Source organism: Schistocerca serialis, chromosome 2 (assembly GCF_023864345.2).
Source record: "Schistocerca serialis cubense isolate TAMUIC-IGC-003099 chromosome 2, iqSchSeri2.2, whole genome shotgun sequence".
In the NCBI taxonomy this organism is placed as follows: domain Eukaryota; kingdom Metazoa; phylum Arthropoda; class Insecta; order Orthoptera; family Acrididae; genus Schistocerca; species Schistocerca serialis.
Window position 1 is genome coordinate 240,820,952 of NC_064639.1, and position 16,887 is coordinate 240,837,838.

At 40.2% G+C, this 16,887-nt stretch overlaps 1 protein-coding gene across 2 annotated transcripts in view; it reads right to left on the reverse strand.

Annotated features, from left to right (window-relative positions):
- Positions 1-1,518: 1,518 nt before the first annotated feature.
- LOC126456986 (neither inactivation nor afterpotential protein C) overlaps positions 1,519-16,887 on the reverse strand; it is a 390,163-nt gene continuing 374,794 nt past the window's right edge. For both annotated transcript variants that reach the window (XM_050092949.1, XM_050092948.1), the window contains exon 28: positions 1,519-2,937. In XM_050092949.1, the coding sequence (XP_049948906.1) occupies positions 2,605-2,937 (333 nt within the window). In that variant the 3' untranslated portion in view covers positions 1,519-2,604. The remainder of the gene's footprint in view (positions 2,938-16,887) is intronic.

A 16,887-nucleotide genomic window follows, 5' to 3' on the forward strand; every position in this document is an offset into this window, starting at 1 on the left:
TATTTTAAGAAGGGATATGTTATTGATATTTATGAGCAAACAATGAAATGTGAATTGTTTATTGCACCAGCCTTAAATCTTTTCCTGTGCAGTCTGAAAAACACACCACAGGATGTGAGGCAATAATGTTTTCCCATTATTGTAGCACTTATTGTTGTATCTTATATTGCCTCATTTCAATCATACATGTTTTAGGATCTTTCTGTTTTTATCCTTATCAGCTTTCTATAGTAAACATGCCATTAAACATCTAAGATGCTGCGTGAACTGCTGCTTTGGCAGATGGTCAAAGCATGCATTATGTACCAGAAATTGCTGAGTACTAATCCTTCCATGATTTCCAGAAGCGTAAGTAGACACAAGGAAACTGGAAGCTATGCATGATTAGGATCAATAAGAGTAGTATCAGCAAAAGATGACCACTTCTTCCAACTTCAGTTTCACTACAACTACCACACCAACACCATTGAAGCACAAAATTGACTCCACCAAATTGAAGGGGGTCACTATTAGTAAGGGAATCATCCAAAGAAGAGCTGCTAAAGGTCCAGAACTTACCAAAGAGTGTCACACAGCTTGACTATGTTTAACAAAGGAGTATTGTGGCTGGAAAGTACAACAGTGGGAGCAAATGTTGTCCACAAATAAGTCACAATTTGGCCTGCAATCACCTGACAGTAAAGAGATGTTCTGGAGAAAGCCTGAGGTACAGTACACCCTCTTGCATATCCTCATCCAGAGGCTTGGTTCTCTGGTGGTATGGGCAGCAATCGGTATGTCTGCAAGGGTGGATTTGGCCTTCTTGGAGAGTGGGAGCCTTACAGCACATTGGTATATGGAAAAAATCTTTTAGGAGCATGGTGTGCCTTTCACTCCTCTTATTGATGATTGCTTTAGACTAATGCATGATGGTGCTCACCCATTATGGATTATGTGGAGATTAATGCTTTTACTTGGCCTGCTCTAACCCCTGATTTGAATCCTGTTGAGCATGTATGAGATCAACTGGGAAGAAAGGCCCATCAGCACTCTTCAGAGACCCTACAGGACCTACAGAGACCTTTCTGAAAGATAGGAGATGTTTCCTATAGAGGATATTGGAGCATTATTCAGGAGCATATGTGAAAGATTGGATGATGTGATTTGTGCCAGAGGAGGTAATACACACTGCTGAAGTTGTGAGGACAGATCTGTGAAGTTAAATGTGAAGTGTAGAACACCAAAGCTGATGTGCACAACCTTAATGAGGCCCCCCCCAAAATTTGCTTGATGCATGAATCCATTCATGTTACTACTGCATATCTTGTTTAATTTGTTTTTGATCATCCTTTTCTTCATTGTTAGACATCTACATAGGGCTAAGAAACAACATTTTACCATGAAATAGATTAAAATCACAAAAATGACTGAAATTTAAAGTAAAAAATTTATTTATTTTTGGCAAGAAACTGAAGTGCTGGATTTTTTGTGCCCGTCAATTCATAATGATGTCCTCAGTGAAATAATAATAAAGGCCAGTGACAGCAATAGCAGTTTTATAACTCATGTATTTTTGTTTTTATTACAGTTACATAACATGATAACAACTATAGCTGGCTTTTGACCATACTGAAGGCATCTTTAGATTCTATATGTAATTGTGGCATTTGGTGATTAATGGTGCAGTGTCTGAAATAAGGTCTCCTTGGCTTAAAACTGACTATTATTACTTACACATACATACAAATTTATATAGTACACACTACCTTCCCCCCTCCCCTACACCAACATTCATTTTCTTCTTAATTTATACAGAAGATTCAAGAACTTAGTGTAATTCATTGCTTTAATGTTGGTAGTAACTGACTCTTTCATTATTACATTGTAAACAAGTAGAGGTGCATGTATGAAAACAAATCATAAAAATCAAAGTACAAATACATTCCTACAGCTCAAAGTCTATTTTTCAAATGAAAGAAGTTACTTTCCATTGTGATGAGTTTCTTGATATTGCACTGAACATAAAAAAGTCTCTTCAGGCTCACTGTCTAACTTTTTCTTTCATACATGCATACACACACACAAAAATGATAAAACTAGATACTCTGAGATTTCACATAGAAGAAACATATTTTTTTAGTACAGATTTTTTAATATGACATTCCTGACACAGTATTTTCTCATTAATACATCAGTAATTTGTAAGAGCTAAGCTAGAATTAAAGGGGTAAATGTAAAACATTTTTTATTTAATATTTTAAAAATAAAGATTTAATGATCTCTCAGAAAGAAACATTTTACTCCTCAAAGAAAACTCATGAGAGGGGAGAAGATTGTAATATATCAAAAGACAAGTGGAAAATCTGTGATGCTACTTGATAATGAAGATGTTGCTTATTTAAAAAGAATACACATGGAGACCAGTTTTGCTCATGGGAGTGTTACAGTCTTTGTATACTGACAAAATTTGATGAAGTATTTCGAAAGTGAACACAGACTATGCCACTTATCTCCATCATAATTCTGCAGCCTTTGTTTATTATTTGTGTTGTGGGGAGTTTTCTGCCATTCCAGGATTTTATTTTCTCTAAATAGTAGTAACTGATATTTCTTTCAAAATTTTGTTTATAGGTCAGCTACCTGCCCTTGAATAACAATACCTGGGGCTAGTTCTGTCATTGTATCTGGGGATGTTTCATTTCTGTTAGAGAAATTAGTTTCAGGTGATTTTTTTCTTTGATATGGACTTTGCAAGCCAGGTGTTTCAGAACCAAAACTTGCTGTAGGACTTGGAGACCTGTTTCTATTTAAATCATGTGGAGAACTGTTAAATACAACATTGTTTCTTCTTGGTGATGAAAAATTAGCATTTTGTTCATTGCACACTTGACTATGGCCATATGATGCCGCATCCCGCTTCAGAGATGCCCGCTTATAATTTGTCTTCCTCAACATTGCCTGCAAAATATAAAAATGCACATTAACAATATTTTTACAGCTATATAATGCACATGTTTCATACTTAACAGAATGTTTGCATTTGATAAAATAATGTGAACTTAACTAAAACCATAATTAATACAGTAAAGTAGATGTATTTAGTAATGATTTAAAATAATAAAGACAACCATGTCTCTAAGATCATCAAACATACTCAAAAATTTCTGTCTTGTTTCCTTAGATGGGACAGCTACTTATTGCTAGACTTATAATTCCTGATTCTCTTCATAGTACTATGTAAAGTCAGGTGCAATCTTGATTTTCTTGTCCTTCATAGGCAACAATGGTCATGTATTATGTAATTTTTGAGAACCTGAAGTGAAATACTGGACAACCTGTAAGACTGTGACCTTCTACATCTACATCTACATCATTTATACTCCGCAAGCCACCCAACAGTGTGTGGCGGAGGGCACTTTACGTGCAATTGTCATTACCTCCCTTTCCTGTTCCAGTCGCGTATGGTTCGTGGGAAGAACGACTGTCTGAAAGCCTCTGTGCGCGCTCTAATCTCTCTAATTTTACATTCGTGATCTCCTCGGGAGGTATAAGTAGGGGGAAGCAATATATTCGATACCTCATCCAGAAACGCACCCTCTCGAAACCTGGCGAGCAAGCTACACCGCGATGCAGAGCGCCTCTCTTGCAGAGTCTGCCACTTGAGTTTGTTAAACATCTCCGTAACGCTATCACGGTTACCAAATAACCCTGTGACAAAACGCGCCGCTCTTCTTTGGATCTTCTCTATCTCCTCCGTCAACCCGATCTGGTACGGATCCCACACTGATGAGCAATACTCAAGTATAGGTTGAACGAGTGTTTTGTAAGCCACCTCCTTTGTTGATGGACTACATTTTCTAAGGACTCTCCCAATGAATCTCAACCTGGTACCTGCCTTACCAACAATTAATTTTGTATTATCATTCCACTTCAAATCGTTCCGCACGCATACTCCCAGATATTTTACAGAAGTAACTGCTACCAGTGTTTGTTCCACTATCATATAATCATACAATAAAGGATCCTTCTTTCTATGTATTCGCAATACATTACATTTGTCTATGTTAAGGGTCAGTTACCACTCCCTGCACCAAGTGCCTATCTGCTGCAGATCTTCCTGCATTTCGCTACAATTTTCTAATGCTGCAACTTCTCTGTATACTACAGCATCATCCGCGAAAAGCCGCATGGAACTTCCGACACTATCTACTAGGTCATTTATATGTATTGTGAAAAGCAATGGTCCCATAACACTCCCCTGTGGCACGCCAGAGGTTACCTTAACGTCTGTAGACGTCTCTCCATTGATAACAACATGCTGTGTTCTGTTTGCTAAAAACTCTTCAATCTAGCCACACAGCTGGTCTGATATTCTGTAGGCTCTTACTTTGTTTATCAGGCGACAGTGCGGAATTGTATTGAACGCCTTCCGGAAGTCAAGAAAAATAGCAACCTGGGAGCCTGTATCTAATATTTTCTGGGTCTCATGAACAAATAAAGCGAGTTGAGTCTCACACAATCGCTGTTTCTGGAATCCATGTTGATTCCTACAGAGTAGATTCTGGGTTTCCAAAAACGACATGATACTCGAGCAAAAAACATGTTCTAAAATTCTACAACAGATCGACGTCAGAGATATAGGTCTATAGTTTTGCGCATCTGCTCGACGACCCTTCTTGAAGACTGGGACTACCTGTGCTCTTTTCCAATCATTTGGAACCTTCCGTTCCTCTAGAGACTTGCGGTACACGGCTGTTAGAAGGGGGGCAAGTTCTTTCGCGTACTCTGTGTAGAATCGAATTGGTATCCCATCAGGTCCAGTGGACTTTCCTCTGTTGAGTGATTTCAGTTGCTTTTCTATTCCTTGGACACTTATTTCGATGTCAGCCATTTTTTCGTTTGTGCGAGGATTAAGAGAAGGAACTGCAGTGCGTTCTTCCTCTGTGAAACAGCTTTGGAAAAAGGTGTTTAGTATTTCAGCTTTACGCGTTTCATCCTCTGTTTCAATGCCATCATCATCCCGGAGTGTCTGGATATGCTGTTTCGAGCCACTTACTGATTTAACGTAAGACCAGAACTTCCTAGGATTTTCTGTCAAGTCGGTACATAGAATTTTACTTTCGAATTCACTGAACGCTTCACGCATAGCCCTCCTTACGCTAACTTTGACATCGTTTAGCTTCTGTTTGTCTGAGAGGTTTTGGCTGCATTTAAACTTAGAGTGAAGCTCTCTTTGCTTTCGCAGTAGTTTCCTAACTTTGTTGTTGTACCACGGTGGGTTTTTTCCCGTCCCTCACAGTTTTACTCGGCACGTACCTGTCTAAAACGCATTTTACGATTGCCTTGAACTTTTTCCATAAACACTCAACATTGTCAGTGTCGGAACAGAAATTTTCATTTTGATCTGTTAGGTAGTCTGAAATCTGCCTTCTATTACTCTTGCTAAACAGATAAACCTTCCTCCCTTTTTTTATATTCCTACTAACTTCCATATTCAGAGATGCTGCAACGGCCTTATGATCACTGATTCCCTGTTCTGTACATACAGAGTCGAAAAGTTCGGGTCTGTTTGTTATCAGTAGGTCCAAGATGTTATCTCCACGAGTCGGTTCTCTGTTTAATTGCTCGAGGTAATTTTCGGATAGTGCACTCAGTATAATGTCACTCGATGCTCTGTCCCTACCACCCGTCCTAAACATGTGAGTGTCCCAGTCTATATCTGGTAAATTGAAATCTCCACCTAAGACTATAACATGCTGAGAAAATTTATGTGAAATGTATTCCAAATTTTCTCTCAGTTGTTCTGCCACTAATGCTGCTGAGTCTGGAGGTCGGTAAAAGGAGCCAATTATTAACCTAGCTCGGTTGTTGAGTGTAACCTCCACCCATAATAATTCACAGGAACTATCCACTTCTATTTCACTACAGGATAAACTACTACTAACAGCGACGAACACTCCACCACAGGTTGCATGCAATCTATCCTTTCTAAACACCGTCTGTACCTTTGTAAAAATTTCGGCAGAATTTATCTCTGTCTTCAACCAGCTTTCTGTACCTACAACGATTTCGGCTTCGGTGCTTTCTATCAGCGCTTGAAGTTCCGGTACTTTACCAACGCAGCTTCGACAGTTTACAATTACAATACCGATTGCTGCTTGGTCCCCGCATGTCCTGACTTTGCTCTGCACCCGTTGAGGCTGTTGCCCTTTCTGTACTTGCCCAAGGCCATCTAACCTAAAAAACCGTCCAGCCCACGCCACACAACCCCTGCTACCCGTGTAGCCGCTTGTTGCGTGTAGTGGACTCCTGACCTATCCAGCGGAACCCGAAACCCCACCACCCTATGGCGCAAGTTGAGGAATCTGCAGCCCACACGGTCGCAGAACTGTCTCAGCCTCTGATTCAGACCCTCCACTCTTCAGGTAAAGAATGTAATAGTCTATGATATGCAGCATACAATAAGTTCTTAATGGTAGCTGGTAAACTGTTGAAATGACCTTGAAAATGTGTAAAGTGCTTGATTGTAAACTAGCTTGATTATGTAGTGCCCAGGTATTAATATCATCATAAAAATATGTACCAGCAACCCAAATGATTAAGCATTATCATCAGCCATCACTTTTCCACAAACTATTGTCCTTAGCAGTACACATCCATGGTGTTCCTACATATTTTCTTATACAATCTGTATCATCTTTTCTTTAGACTGGCTTCTTATTTCTTATCTCTTGGAATCTACAAAATTATTTCTATAGTCCAATTACATACATTTACTTGGCTTCTGTCCAACTGCATTTTATTTTCATTGCAGTAAAAAGTGACTGTTATACCAACCTTTAGCCATCACTGTTCTATAAATTCATTAGTGTTACATTAACATGATTACCCAAGTCAGAGCACTTCAACCTCTCAAAAACTGAAATATATTTTTGACACAAATGATGGGTTTTCAGAAGTCATACTGAATGGTAGTTAGGGCTGCCAATTGTAAAAGATTGCAAAGAGAATTTTCGTAAAAGAAGCTCTGTTGTTGAATGAAAACAAATGCCATAGCATTGAAAATATAGATCTATATCAAATGACAAAACACTTCCAGGTAATTCAGATGGATCCGGCCTCTGTTGAGAGATGGTTTTGTAATGTGATTATGATTATGCTATGAAAATTATTGAATTTTAACGTGAAACAATTGTTAGGACAGCTCCAGAGGGTTTTCAGTTTAAAAGAGTTCAGAGTTTTAACATTCGTAGCACACCACATCTTTACTATACTGAGACAACATCCTTGAAGTTGTCACTACTCAGCATGCACAGAATAATGGCTGACCATAAATGGTATTATATGAACCAGCACCCTGTTGTTTTAGGGGATTTATGTCAGTGAAAAAATAAACTTTTGATATTGATAGGCTGTTGCTGCAGAAAACTTGGGAGTGTATCCATATTAAAAGGATTCCATTGATTTTAAATGTATTCCATCATCTTGAGCCATTAACACATTCATTGGACTCTAAAACAGCTGTAAAATGTACACTCCTGGAAACTGAAATAAGAACACCGTCAATTCATTGTCCCAGGAAGGGGAAATTTTATTGACACATTCCTGGGGTCAGATACATCACATGATCACACTGACAGAACCACAGGCACATAGACACAGACAACAGAGCATGCACAATGTCGGCACTAGTACAGTGTACATCCACCTTTCGCAGCAATGCAGGCTGCTATTCTCCCATGGAGACGATCGTAGAGATGCTGGATGTAGTCCTGTGGAACGGCTTGCCATGCCATTTCCACCTGGCGCCTCAGTTGGACCAGCGTTCGTGCTGGACATGCAGACCGCATGAGACGACGCTTCATCCAGTCCCAAACATGCTCAATGGGGGACAGATCCGGAGATCTTGCTGGCCAGGGTAGTTGACTTACACCTTCTAGAGCACGTTAGGTGGCACGGGATACATGCGGACGTGCATTGTCCTGTTGGAACAGCAAGTTCCCTTGCCGGTCTAGGAATGGTAGAACGATGGGTTCGATGACGGTTTGGATGTACCGTGCACTATTCAGTGTCCCCTCGACGATCACCAGTGGTGTACGGCCAGTGTAGGAGATCGCTCCCCACACCATGATGCCGGGTGTTGGCCCTGTGTGCCTCGGTCGTATGCAGTCCTGATTGTGGCGCTCACCTGCACGGCGCCAAACACGCATACGACCATCATTGGCACCAAGGCAGAAGCGACTCTCATCGCTGAAGACGACACGTCTCCATTCATCCCTCCATTCACGCCTGTCGCAACACCACTGGAGGCGGGCTGCACGATGTTGGGGCGTGAGCGGAAGATGGCCTAACGGTGTGCAGGTCTGTAGCCCAGCTTCATGGAGACGGTGGCGAATGGTCCTCGCCAATACCCCAGGAGCAACAGTGTCCCTAATTTGCTGGGAAGTGGCGGTACGGTCCCCTACGGCACTGCGTAGGATCCTACGGTCTTCGCGTGGATCCGTGCGTCGCTGCGGTCCGGTCCCAGGTCGACGGGCACGTGCACCTTCCGCCGACCACTGGCGACAACATCGATGTACTGTGGAGACCTCACGCCCCACGTGTTGAGCAATTCGGCGGTACGTCCACCCGGCCTCCCGCATGCCCACTATACGCCCTCGCTCAAAGTCCGTCAACTGCACATACGGTTCATGTCCACGCTGTCGCGGCATGCTACCAGCGTTAAAGACTGCGATGGAGCTCCGTATGCCACGGCAAACTGGCTGACACTGACGGTGGCGGTGCACAAATGCTGTGTAGCTAGCGCCATTTGACGGCCAACACCGCGGTTCCTGGTGTGTCCGCTGTGCTGTGCGTGTGATCATTGCTTGTACAGCCCTCTCGCAGTGTCCGGAGCAAGTACGGTGGGTCTGACACACCGGTGTCAATGTGTTCTTTTTTCCATTTCCAGGAGTGTATTATTGCTTCACAAATCAATGTTTAAATCAGTATAATCTAATGGCATTTTTATCCAAAACCCCTGAAAGCACCAGCCACAGTGGTCACAAAGTGCTATGTAACATAATTGTGAATTTATCAGGGTATGCACCATAATTGTATGTCTTTTTTAAGGTCCTTTGGTGAAACTAAACCTATCACTGAATGAAAATAGCAATGTTCAGAAATTAGCTCATTAATAAAATTCACTCTCATTATTTATTCATGAAAATGACTTTGGTGGAAGATGATGACAAGCAAATCTTATTCTTTTTTCAATAACTCACTCTTCTGGAAGCTGGAGAGCTTTGTATTAATTGCCAGGAAACTCAATGCTATCAATTTTATGTTGAAATTCAATAAAAACACACACATCTGCAGATATTAAATTTATCTGTACATCCGAACAACCCATTCAATGGCAAATTCTACCATTTGTAAAGGTCGCATAGTGATGGACAGAAATCAGAATAATGTGGCAGAACATATCTTCTGAGATATTTTGTTGAATGGAGTACATGACTTGTGGAGTTGTCAGTTTTACACGTTAAAGAAAGTCCTATGTTACACAAGGCTGCTAAAAAAGAGAGAGAATGAAAGTTGCTCACAGTTGTCAGATTCAGCATTGGCATATAGGTAATAGGTAGCTCTTATGGCATCAGACACATCCTCAAGCAAGTATAGGAAGGTTTCTTTCAAAGAAATGGAGTGAAAGCTGGCTGAGCATAGTGTGATCTGGTTCTTGTCTTGGGAGTGCACCTTAACAGCAGAAGTCTACTGTTGTCTTCTTGTTAAAGTGTCCAACACTTCTGTCTTGTCATGGAAACACACATGAGAGTAGTACACAGAACTGGACCATAGTTGATCAGGTTTGTGGGATGAAGAATCATATTGTCAACCAAGCACATCTTTGCGTATTATGTTTGTTGTATAGAAGGTCAGTGAATATTTCTTTCTCTTCATAATATTGCCTATTTCATGCATAGAACATCATATTTTGCATCTTTGTTGACATGGTGAAGAATTTTGCAACTCTCCTTGTAACACATTTCTAAATCTTGATCATAGCTAGTCCTCTGAGTAAATAAAGGTCTCTCTTCCTACTACAAGATACTTTGAGCCCAGATGTTAATGGCCATTTTTCTTGGCTTCCATTAAGAATGTCCCTGACTTGTAAAAAATTGCTGCATTCATAATGTTGTAATATATATTTTAGGATATAGTTAAATTTCTCATATGCTTTATGTACTTAATATACTTCTTCCCAAACACTTTTATCTAGGTGATGTGCACACTTTCTCTCAACTTCTGCTGTAATTGTTCCTGACACTTCGTCAACAAGAACTGGCTTCATAACTTTGTAAGTATAGTTTTACAAAAGCATTAAATTTCTCTCCTTTTTTCATCCTATAAAGTCTCTTTCAATAGTGTAACCAAGTCAGCATTTATGATTCTGTGAAATTTTACTGTGCCCTTCTTAACTAAACCTGATTGATGGGAATGCTTTATTGTTGTCATTTGAACACCATGGAGTCCGCCCCGGTAGCTGAGTGGTCAGCGTGACAGACTGTCAATCCTAAGGGCCCGGGTTCGATTCCCGGCTGGGTCGGAGATTTTCTCCACTCAGGGACTGGGTGTTGTGTTGTCCTAATCATCATCATTTCATCCCCATTGACGCGCAGGTCGCCGAAGTGGCGTCAAATTGAAAGACCTGCACCAGGCGAACCGTCTACCCGACGGGAGGCCCTAGCCACACGACATTTCCATTTTTAACACCATGGTTAAATAAACCATTTATTATGAGGCCCACACTAGTTTCATGAAACACAGTTGGAATTAGAAGTAAATGATCAATCACTGTTTCACTAAGTCCTTCTAGTCTTGTTGGTTATATTACTGTGAGAAAGAAACCAAACTTGGAATGTTGGACTTAGGGTAGGTTACACTTAGGGTAATTAAGTGTCCTCTATCAGTAATATCTGAATTTAAATTAATTTGAAAAATCCACATACAATAGCTTCCTAATTATTTCTGCTAATTCTTATTAGAATTGATTCTAATTGCTTATTGAAAGCAACTTGCAACAGGTCACAAAGCCACAAGTTTGGAATTATGTCTTGTGCAGTTGAAGTAGTTTCATGAACATGGAGTACTGTCTATAAGTCTCAGTGTTACAGGGAACCAAACATATAGGAGCAGATGTAAGACAAAGATAAATGATACAGAAAAACACTCTATCTACACAGTATGGAAAATTCAGAACAACTCCACCTGTGATGAAAGTGATGGCTATGGCTTTTTGGACTCCAAAGGATGCGCCTCTGTGTTAGGAGATTAGCTGTGATTGCAGACTGTGAGATACTGGTGAAGTTATAGGCAAGCAGTTCACAGACATATAACTTGAACTTCTCTTAACATACACTGGTGAGACAAATGATTCCACTGCAAGATTGAATGATGCCTGCTGTTGTTGTAGGCACATGACATGTTAACGAAAGTATCTAAGCAGAGCAGAAACAGATGGGAAATCTTTCTAGAGATGGTATGAGCTGAAAATTAGGAAATCCACAGAAATAAATGACAGTGACAAGGGACATACTGTTATGGCCTAGCAACTGGGAGCAAGCATATCAGAAATGACAAAATTGGTCAACTTGTAACAAAGCTGGTGGATTTGATCCAGCTGTTATGTTTTTTTTTTTCCCCATCAAAAATTTTTATTTTTTGAAAATATCTTTGATAGTGAAACTTCCTGGCAGATTAAAACTGTGTGCCAGACTGAGACTCAAACTCGGGACCTTTGCCTTTCGTGGACAAGTGCTCTACCAACTGAGCTACCCAAGCATGACTCACGCCCCGTCCTCACAGCTTTACCTCTGCCAGTGCCTCGTCTGCTACCTTCCAGACTTTGCAGAAGCTCTCCTGTGAAACCATGCAGGACTAGCACTCCTGAATGAAAGGATATTGTGGAGACATGGCTTAGCCACAGCCTAGGGGATGTTTCCAGAATGATAGTTTCACTCTGCAGTGGAGTGTGTGCTGATATGAAACTTCCTGGCAGATTAAAACTGTGTGCTGGACCGAGACATGAACTTGGGACCTTTGTCTTTCACGGGCAAGTGCTCTACCAACTGAAGTTTTTGCAGGAGAGCTCCTGTAAAGTTTGGAAGGTAGGAGACGAGGTACTGGTGGAGGTAAAGCTGTGAAGATGGGGCGTGAGTCATGCTTGGGTAGCTCAGTTGGTAGAGCACTTGCCTGTGAAAGGCAAAGGTCCCAAGTTCGAGTCTTGGTCCAGCACACAGTTTTAATCTTCCAGGAAGTGTCACATCAGCACACACTCTGCTGCGGAATGAAACTCTCATTCTGGATCTTTGATAGTGTTATTTTTAGTACACATGCACAGTACCTGAAAACCTCAAATATTGCCACAGGGTGTTTATGACTTAACTTTAGTGTTTATTACATTACTTTTGGCTAGCACAAGTTAATTTGCTAATTACTTAACATAAAAACTCTGCTAATTACAATCTCCAGTAATTTTAGAACCTTAATATCATTGTTAATATGTAAACATATGCCCAATAACTAACATCCTGACAAAGTAAATCAAAAATAAATATAAATAAGGAAAAAAATAATTGTACAGCTGATGTTGAAAATGTGGTAGTAACTTTTGCACTCATTTTGTTTCAGAGTAATTAGTATTCATAGGTAAAACTTTGTTACTGAAATAGAATCCCATTTTTCAACAAGCTAATCAGCATAATTTAATATAAATTATTGTTGTATCCGAAAGTCCTCAGTCAAATAAACCTTATTCTATTATTCAATTATTCATAAATAGAAATCTTTAATTGTAACTAACGAAAGTATGGCAAGGAACAACAGCTGAATGTTTTAATTTTTGCAGACTTATAAAAGAAACATTTGAGAAGCCATTGTAGTCAGTCTCTGGAAGGTTATGAAGTGTGTGAGATTGATGTCCACCAATAAGAGGAAATGTACTACAGATGAGTTAGCACAAATTACAGCTCATACAATGTGCCACACAAAGAAATGTCGAACAAGATACATCTAACTTGTCCAACCTATTCACTATCAAAGAGTTGGAAGACACCATAAAAAAAGAGTAAGACAGGCAAGGCAGCTGGACTAATGATATGTGTATGGAGCAGATTCATCACTTTGCAAACCTTACCAAGCAATGGATTCCACAGCTCTTCAATAACTGCCTGGAACCATGCCAAATCCCTAAAATCCGGAGGAAGACTAAAGTTGTTGCTGTTCTGAAACCTGGAAAGCAACCAATAGACCCAAAGATCTTCAGGCCAACATCACTTCTGTGCCATCTTTACAAGGTTTTTGAAAGACTGTTATTGAACTGCATAACACTACCAATTGAACCTCTTCTCATCCCAGAGCAAGCTGGATTTAGGCCAGGAGAGAACTGCTGTACACAGACCCTTAACCTGACACAGCACATAGAAGATGGTCTTCAGCTCAGACATATCATTGGAGTGGCCTTTGTCAATCTCTCTTCATCCTATGACACTGTACAACATCAAATCATCCTAAGGAAGATTTACAACCTTACCATGGCCTTCAGGCTTATGCAAATCATTGCCATCATGTTGCAGAATCGCCATTTCTTTGTAGAATTTCAAGGCAGGCTGAGCAGATGGAGAATACAAAAGAATGGGCTCCCACAAGGCAGCTTCTTAGCACCAATGCTGTTTAATGTCCACACCAATGACCAAGCACTTCCTCTCCACACAAGAAGCTTCCTATATGCAGATGACCTGCCATTGACAACTGAGGATAAGAACTTTGAGACAGTAGAAGAAAATCTCACTGCTGCTCTGAAGATTCTCTCAGAATATTATGAGGAAAACCATCTCAAGTCAAACCCATCAAAAAATAAAACATGTGCTTTTTATCTGAAGGACAGAGAACCTTCTCAACAGCTGCATGTGAACTGGAATGGAAAGGAGTTGGAACACTGCAGTGCTCCAGTTTACGTTGGTGTTACCCTGGACTGCTCCCTGACCTTCAAGGCACACTGCACCAACCTTAAAACCAAGGTTCCATTGCGAAATTGCCTACTGTGCAAGGTGACTGGTTCTGGATGGGGTGCCCACCCCGAGACAGTAAGATCAACTGCCCTGGCACTCTGCTACTTCGCTGCCAAATATGCTGCTCCAGTGTGGTACAGTTCTGCACGTGCAAAAAACATGGACACTGTCCTTAAGGAAACCTGCAGGCTGATCACAGGCTGTCTGAATCCAATGCCAATACAGAAGCAGGTATAGCCCCACCCGATATTATATTTGAGATAGCTGCTAGCAATGAGAGGCAAAAGGTCTGCAATAACCCAGCCCACCCCTTGCATGAACATCAGCCACCACCACCTCATCTGAAGTCCAGGAAGAACTTTCTACAGTCTTCTGTTCCAATTGATAGAGACCAAAGTATAGCCAGGGCTGAACTGCGGAAAAAAAGACATCCTGTCCATCCAGAGCAAGACATAATTGAAGAAACTCTGCCACCTGGTCACCAAGAATGATGGTGCACATGGAAGTCCTTGAACAGACTGTGCCCCAGTGTTGCAAGAATGAAGGACAACGTGAAGAAATGGGGCATCACACAAGGGGGAGACACATTGTGTGAATGTGGAGATGAACAAACTACAAGCCATTTCCTGAAGTGTTGTCTCTGGCCATACTCTTGTACAGGACTGGAACTGGCTTTGGCTTATAGCAACATGGTCAATGTTGCCAAATACTGGACACAGCTAGTGTAAATGTGTTTATTATGTAAAAATTGATTAAAAATTGATTTCTTACTCCTGTGCATATTATGTAAATATTGATTTCTTACTATTGTATGTATTATGTAAATATTGACTTCTTACCCTTTTTCCCCTGTGTGTTCATTTTATTACATTTATATGTCTTTGAATTACTCATGTATATAAATATGTATATTTTTAAATCAGCACAGTCTGTGTCCTGCCACTTCTGATATGAATAAATAATAGTGACTGTTTTTAATGATTGACTGTGAACTTGCAATTAATCTCAAAACTGTTTTACCTTCAATAAAGCTCTTTGCAAGTTGTGACAATAATATTGAACTGTGACCTGTGTTGTTTCCAAATTATACTTACTGTGCACATAATTTTTCATACTGATATGACTGTTACACTTCAAGGACAAAGTAATTAGGAAATATGTTAGTGATGTACATGCTACACATAAAGTTTGGTTTCAGTTCTGTGTGGACTTGAATAGTCACATTATGTGACATCAACCAAGTTCAGTATGTGCATACTATGTATCTATTCATAAATTACGGAAAATAAGAATTAATTGAGCCATAAACATCAAAAAGCAATTAAAGTGTTTGGACTGTAAACCTAGTGTGGACCACTTCATTAAAAATACCCTACTCCAGGCAATCACTTTTCAGCCAGATTTGATGGAGCTGCAGCTATCACAGGCATATTAGCACAGCTAAATATAATTATGTTACACACTCTGTAAAGCAGGATATACAATGATCTGTGGTAGATATGATGGCTGAATACAATGTTGGTGCGGGCAGAATTGTTTCAGAATACACAATATAGTTCCACAGCAGATGATCCTTACATATTCCCATGTAGACCCAACAACATTTGCAGTTACAATTGCCATGGGGTTGGATCATTGATATTGACTACAGAACAATGTAAAAATGTCATCTGGTCAGATGAATCACATTTCTTGCTACATTAGCCTGCTTGTGGTGTCCAGATATGCCACCATCCACAATGTGATGGATGCAAGTTCATGGGGGCAGCGTTCTGTTGTGAGGAAACATTCACCTGGGCATTCATGTGACCTGTGATTGTAATCAAAGGTGCCATGGCAGCTGTAGACTGTGAACATCATTGTAGATTACCTGCACCCTTTCATGCTTGATGTCTTCTCTGACTGCAGTGACATCTTCCAGCTGAGTTGTTATCCATCTTTCATGAGTCTGGATCCATGCTACAGTGATTTGGGGAGCATCTTAGTGAACTCATTTTGATGTCTTGGCCATCAAGCTGACGTGATTTGAACCCAATCAAATACATTTGGAACACTATTGAGTGCCAACTCTGTGTGCACAAACCAACAGGCCAAAATTACAGGAAGTGCAGACATCTGATGCTGCATACCTCCAGAAACCTAGCAAGGACTTCTCAAATCTGTGGAATGCAGAAATGCTACTGTATTGCATGTGATTAAACAGCTGATCCAGGTGATCATACTGTTTTGACTTTTCAGTGTGTGTATTACTGATTTCAAACAACATTTGGGCAGTTGCACAAGTGAACTGATGTAATGCATTTGGGATAAGGTTAAGAATATACGTATCACAACTCTATCATATTGCTCCATTAATCTCTTCTCTTTGGACCTTAGATGAGATGCTTACATGATAAGTACTTCCAAACTGACACAGAAATTCACCAGAAATGTGACTGCAGAAGGTAAATTCGGATGTATTAAATGCATGTCTCATGGCTTGATGTATTAGTGGTATAAATGTTTTGATAAATTTGGTGACTATGAAAATAACAAATACTCAAGCATTTTCAAGTTATTTGTGAACTACACAGTAGCTTGGAAAACCTTCATTGTTACTCTGATTTTCAACAAACTGAACATGATACTTTACCTCCAGAAATAACTGTAAAGAAAAGCAACAAAAGTGAGAGCAATTGTTTTTTGAAACTAAACATCAGCTTTAGCTTGTACACCAATAACATTTTTAGTTTTTAGTATTTGTCATCTGTGAGTAGGTTTAAATGTTAACAGATTTGTAAATACTGATTTAATTATAGATGCATAACTCTTATATTGAGCAGAGAGCAACCGTAGTAGTTGAGCGCCTCAGAGAGAACCT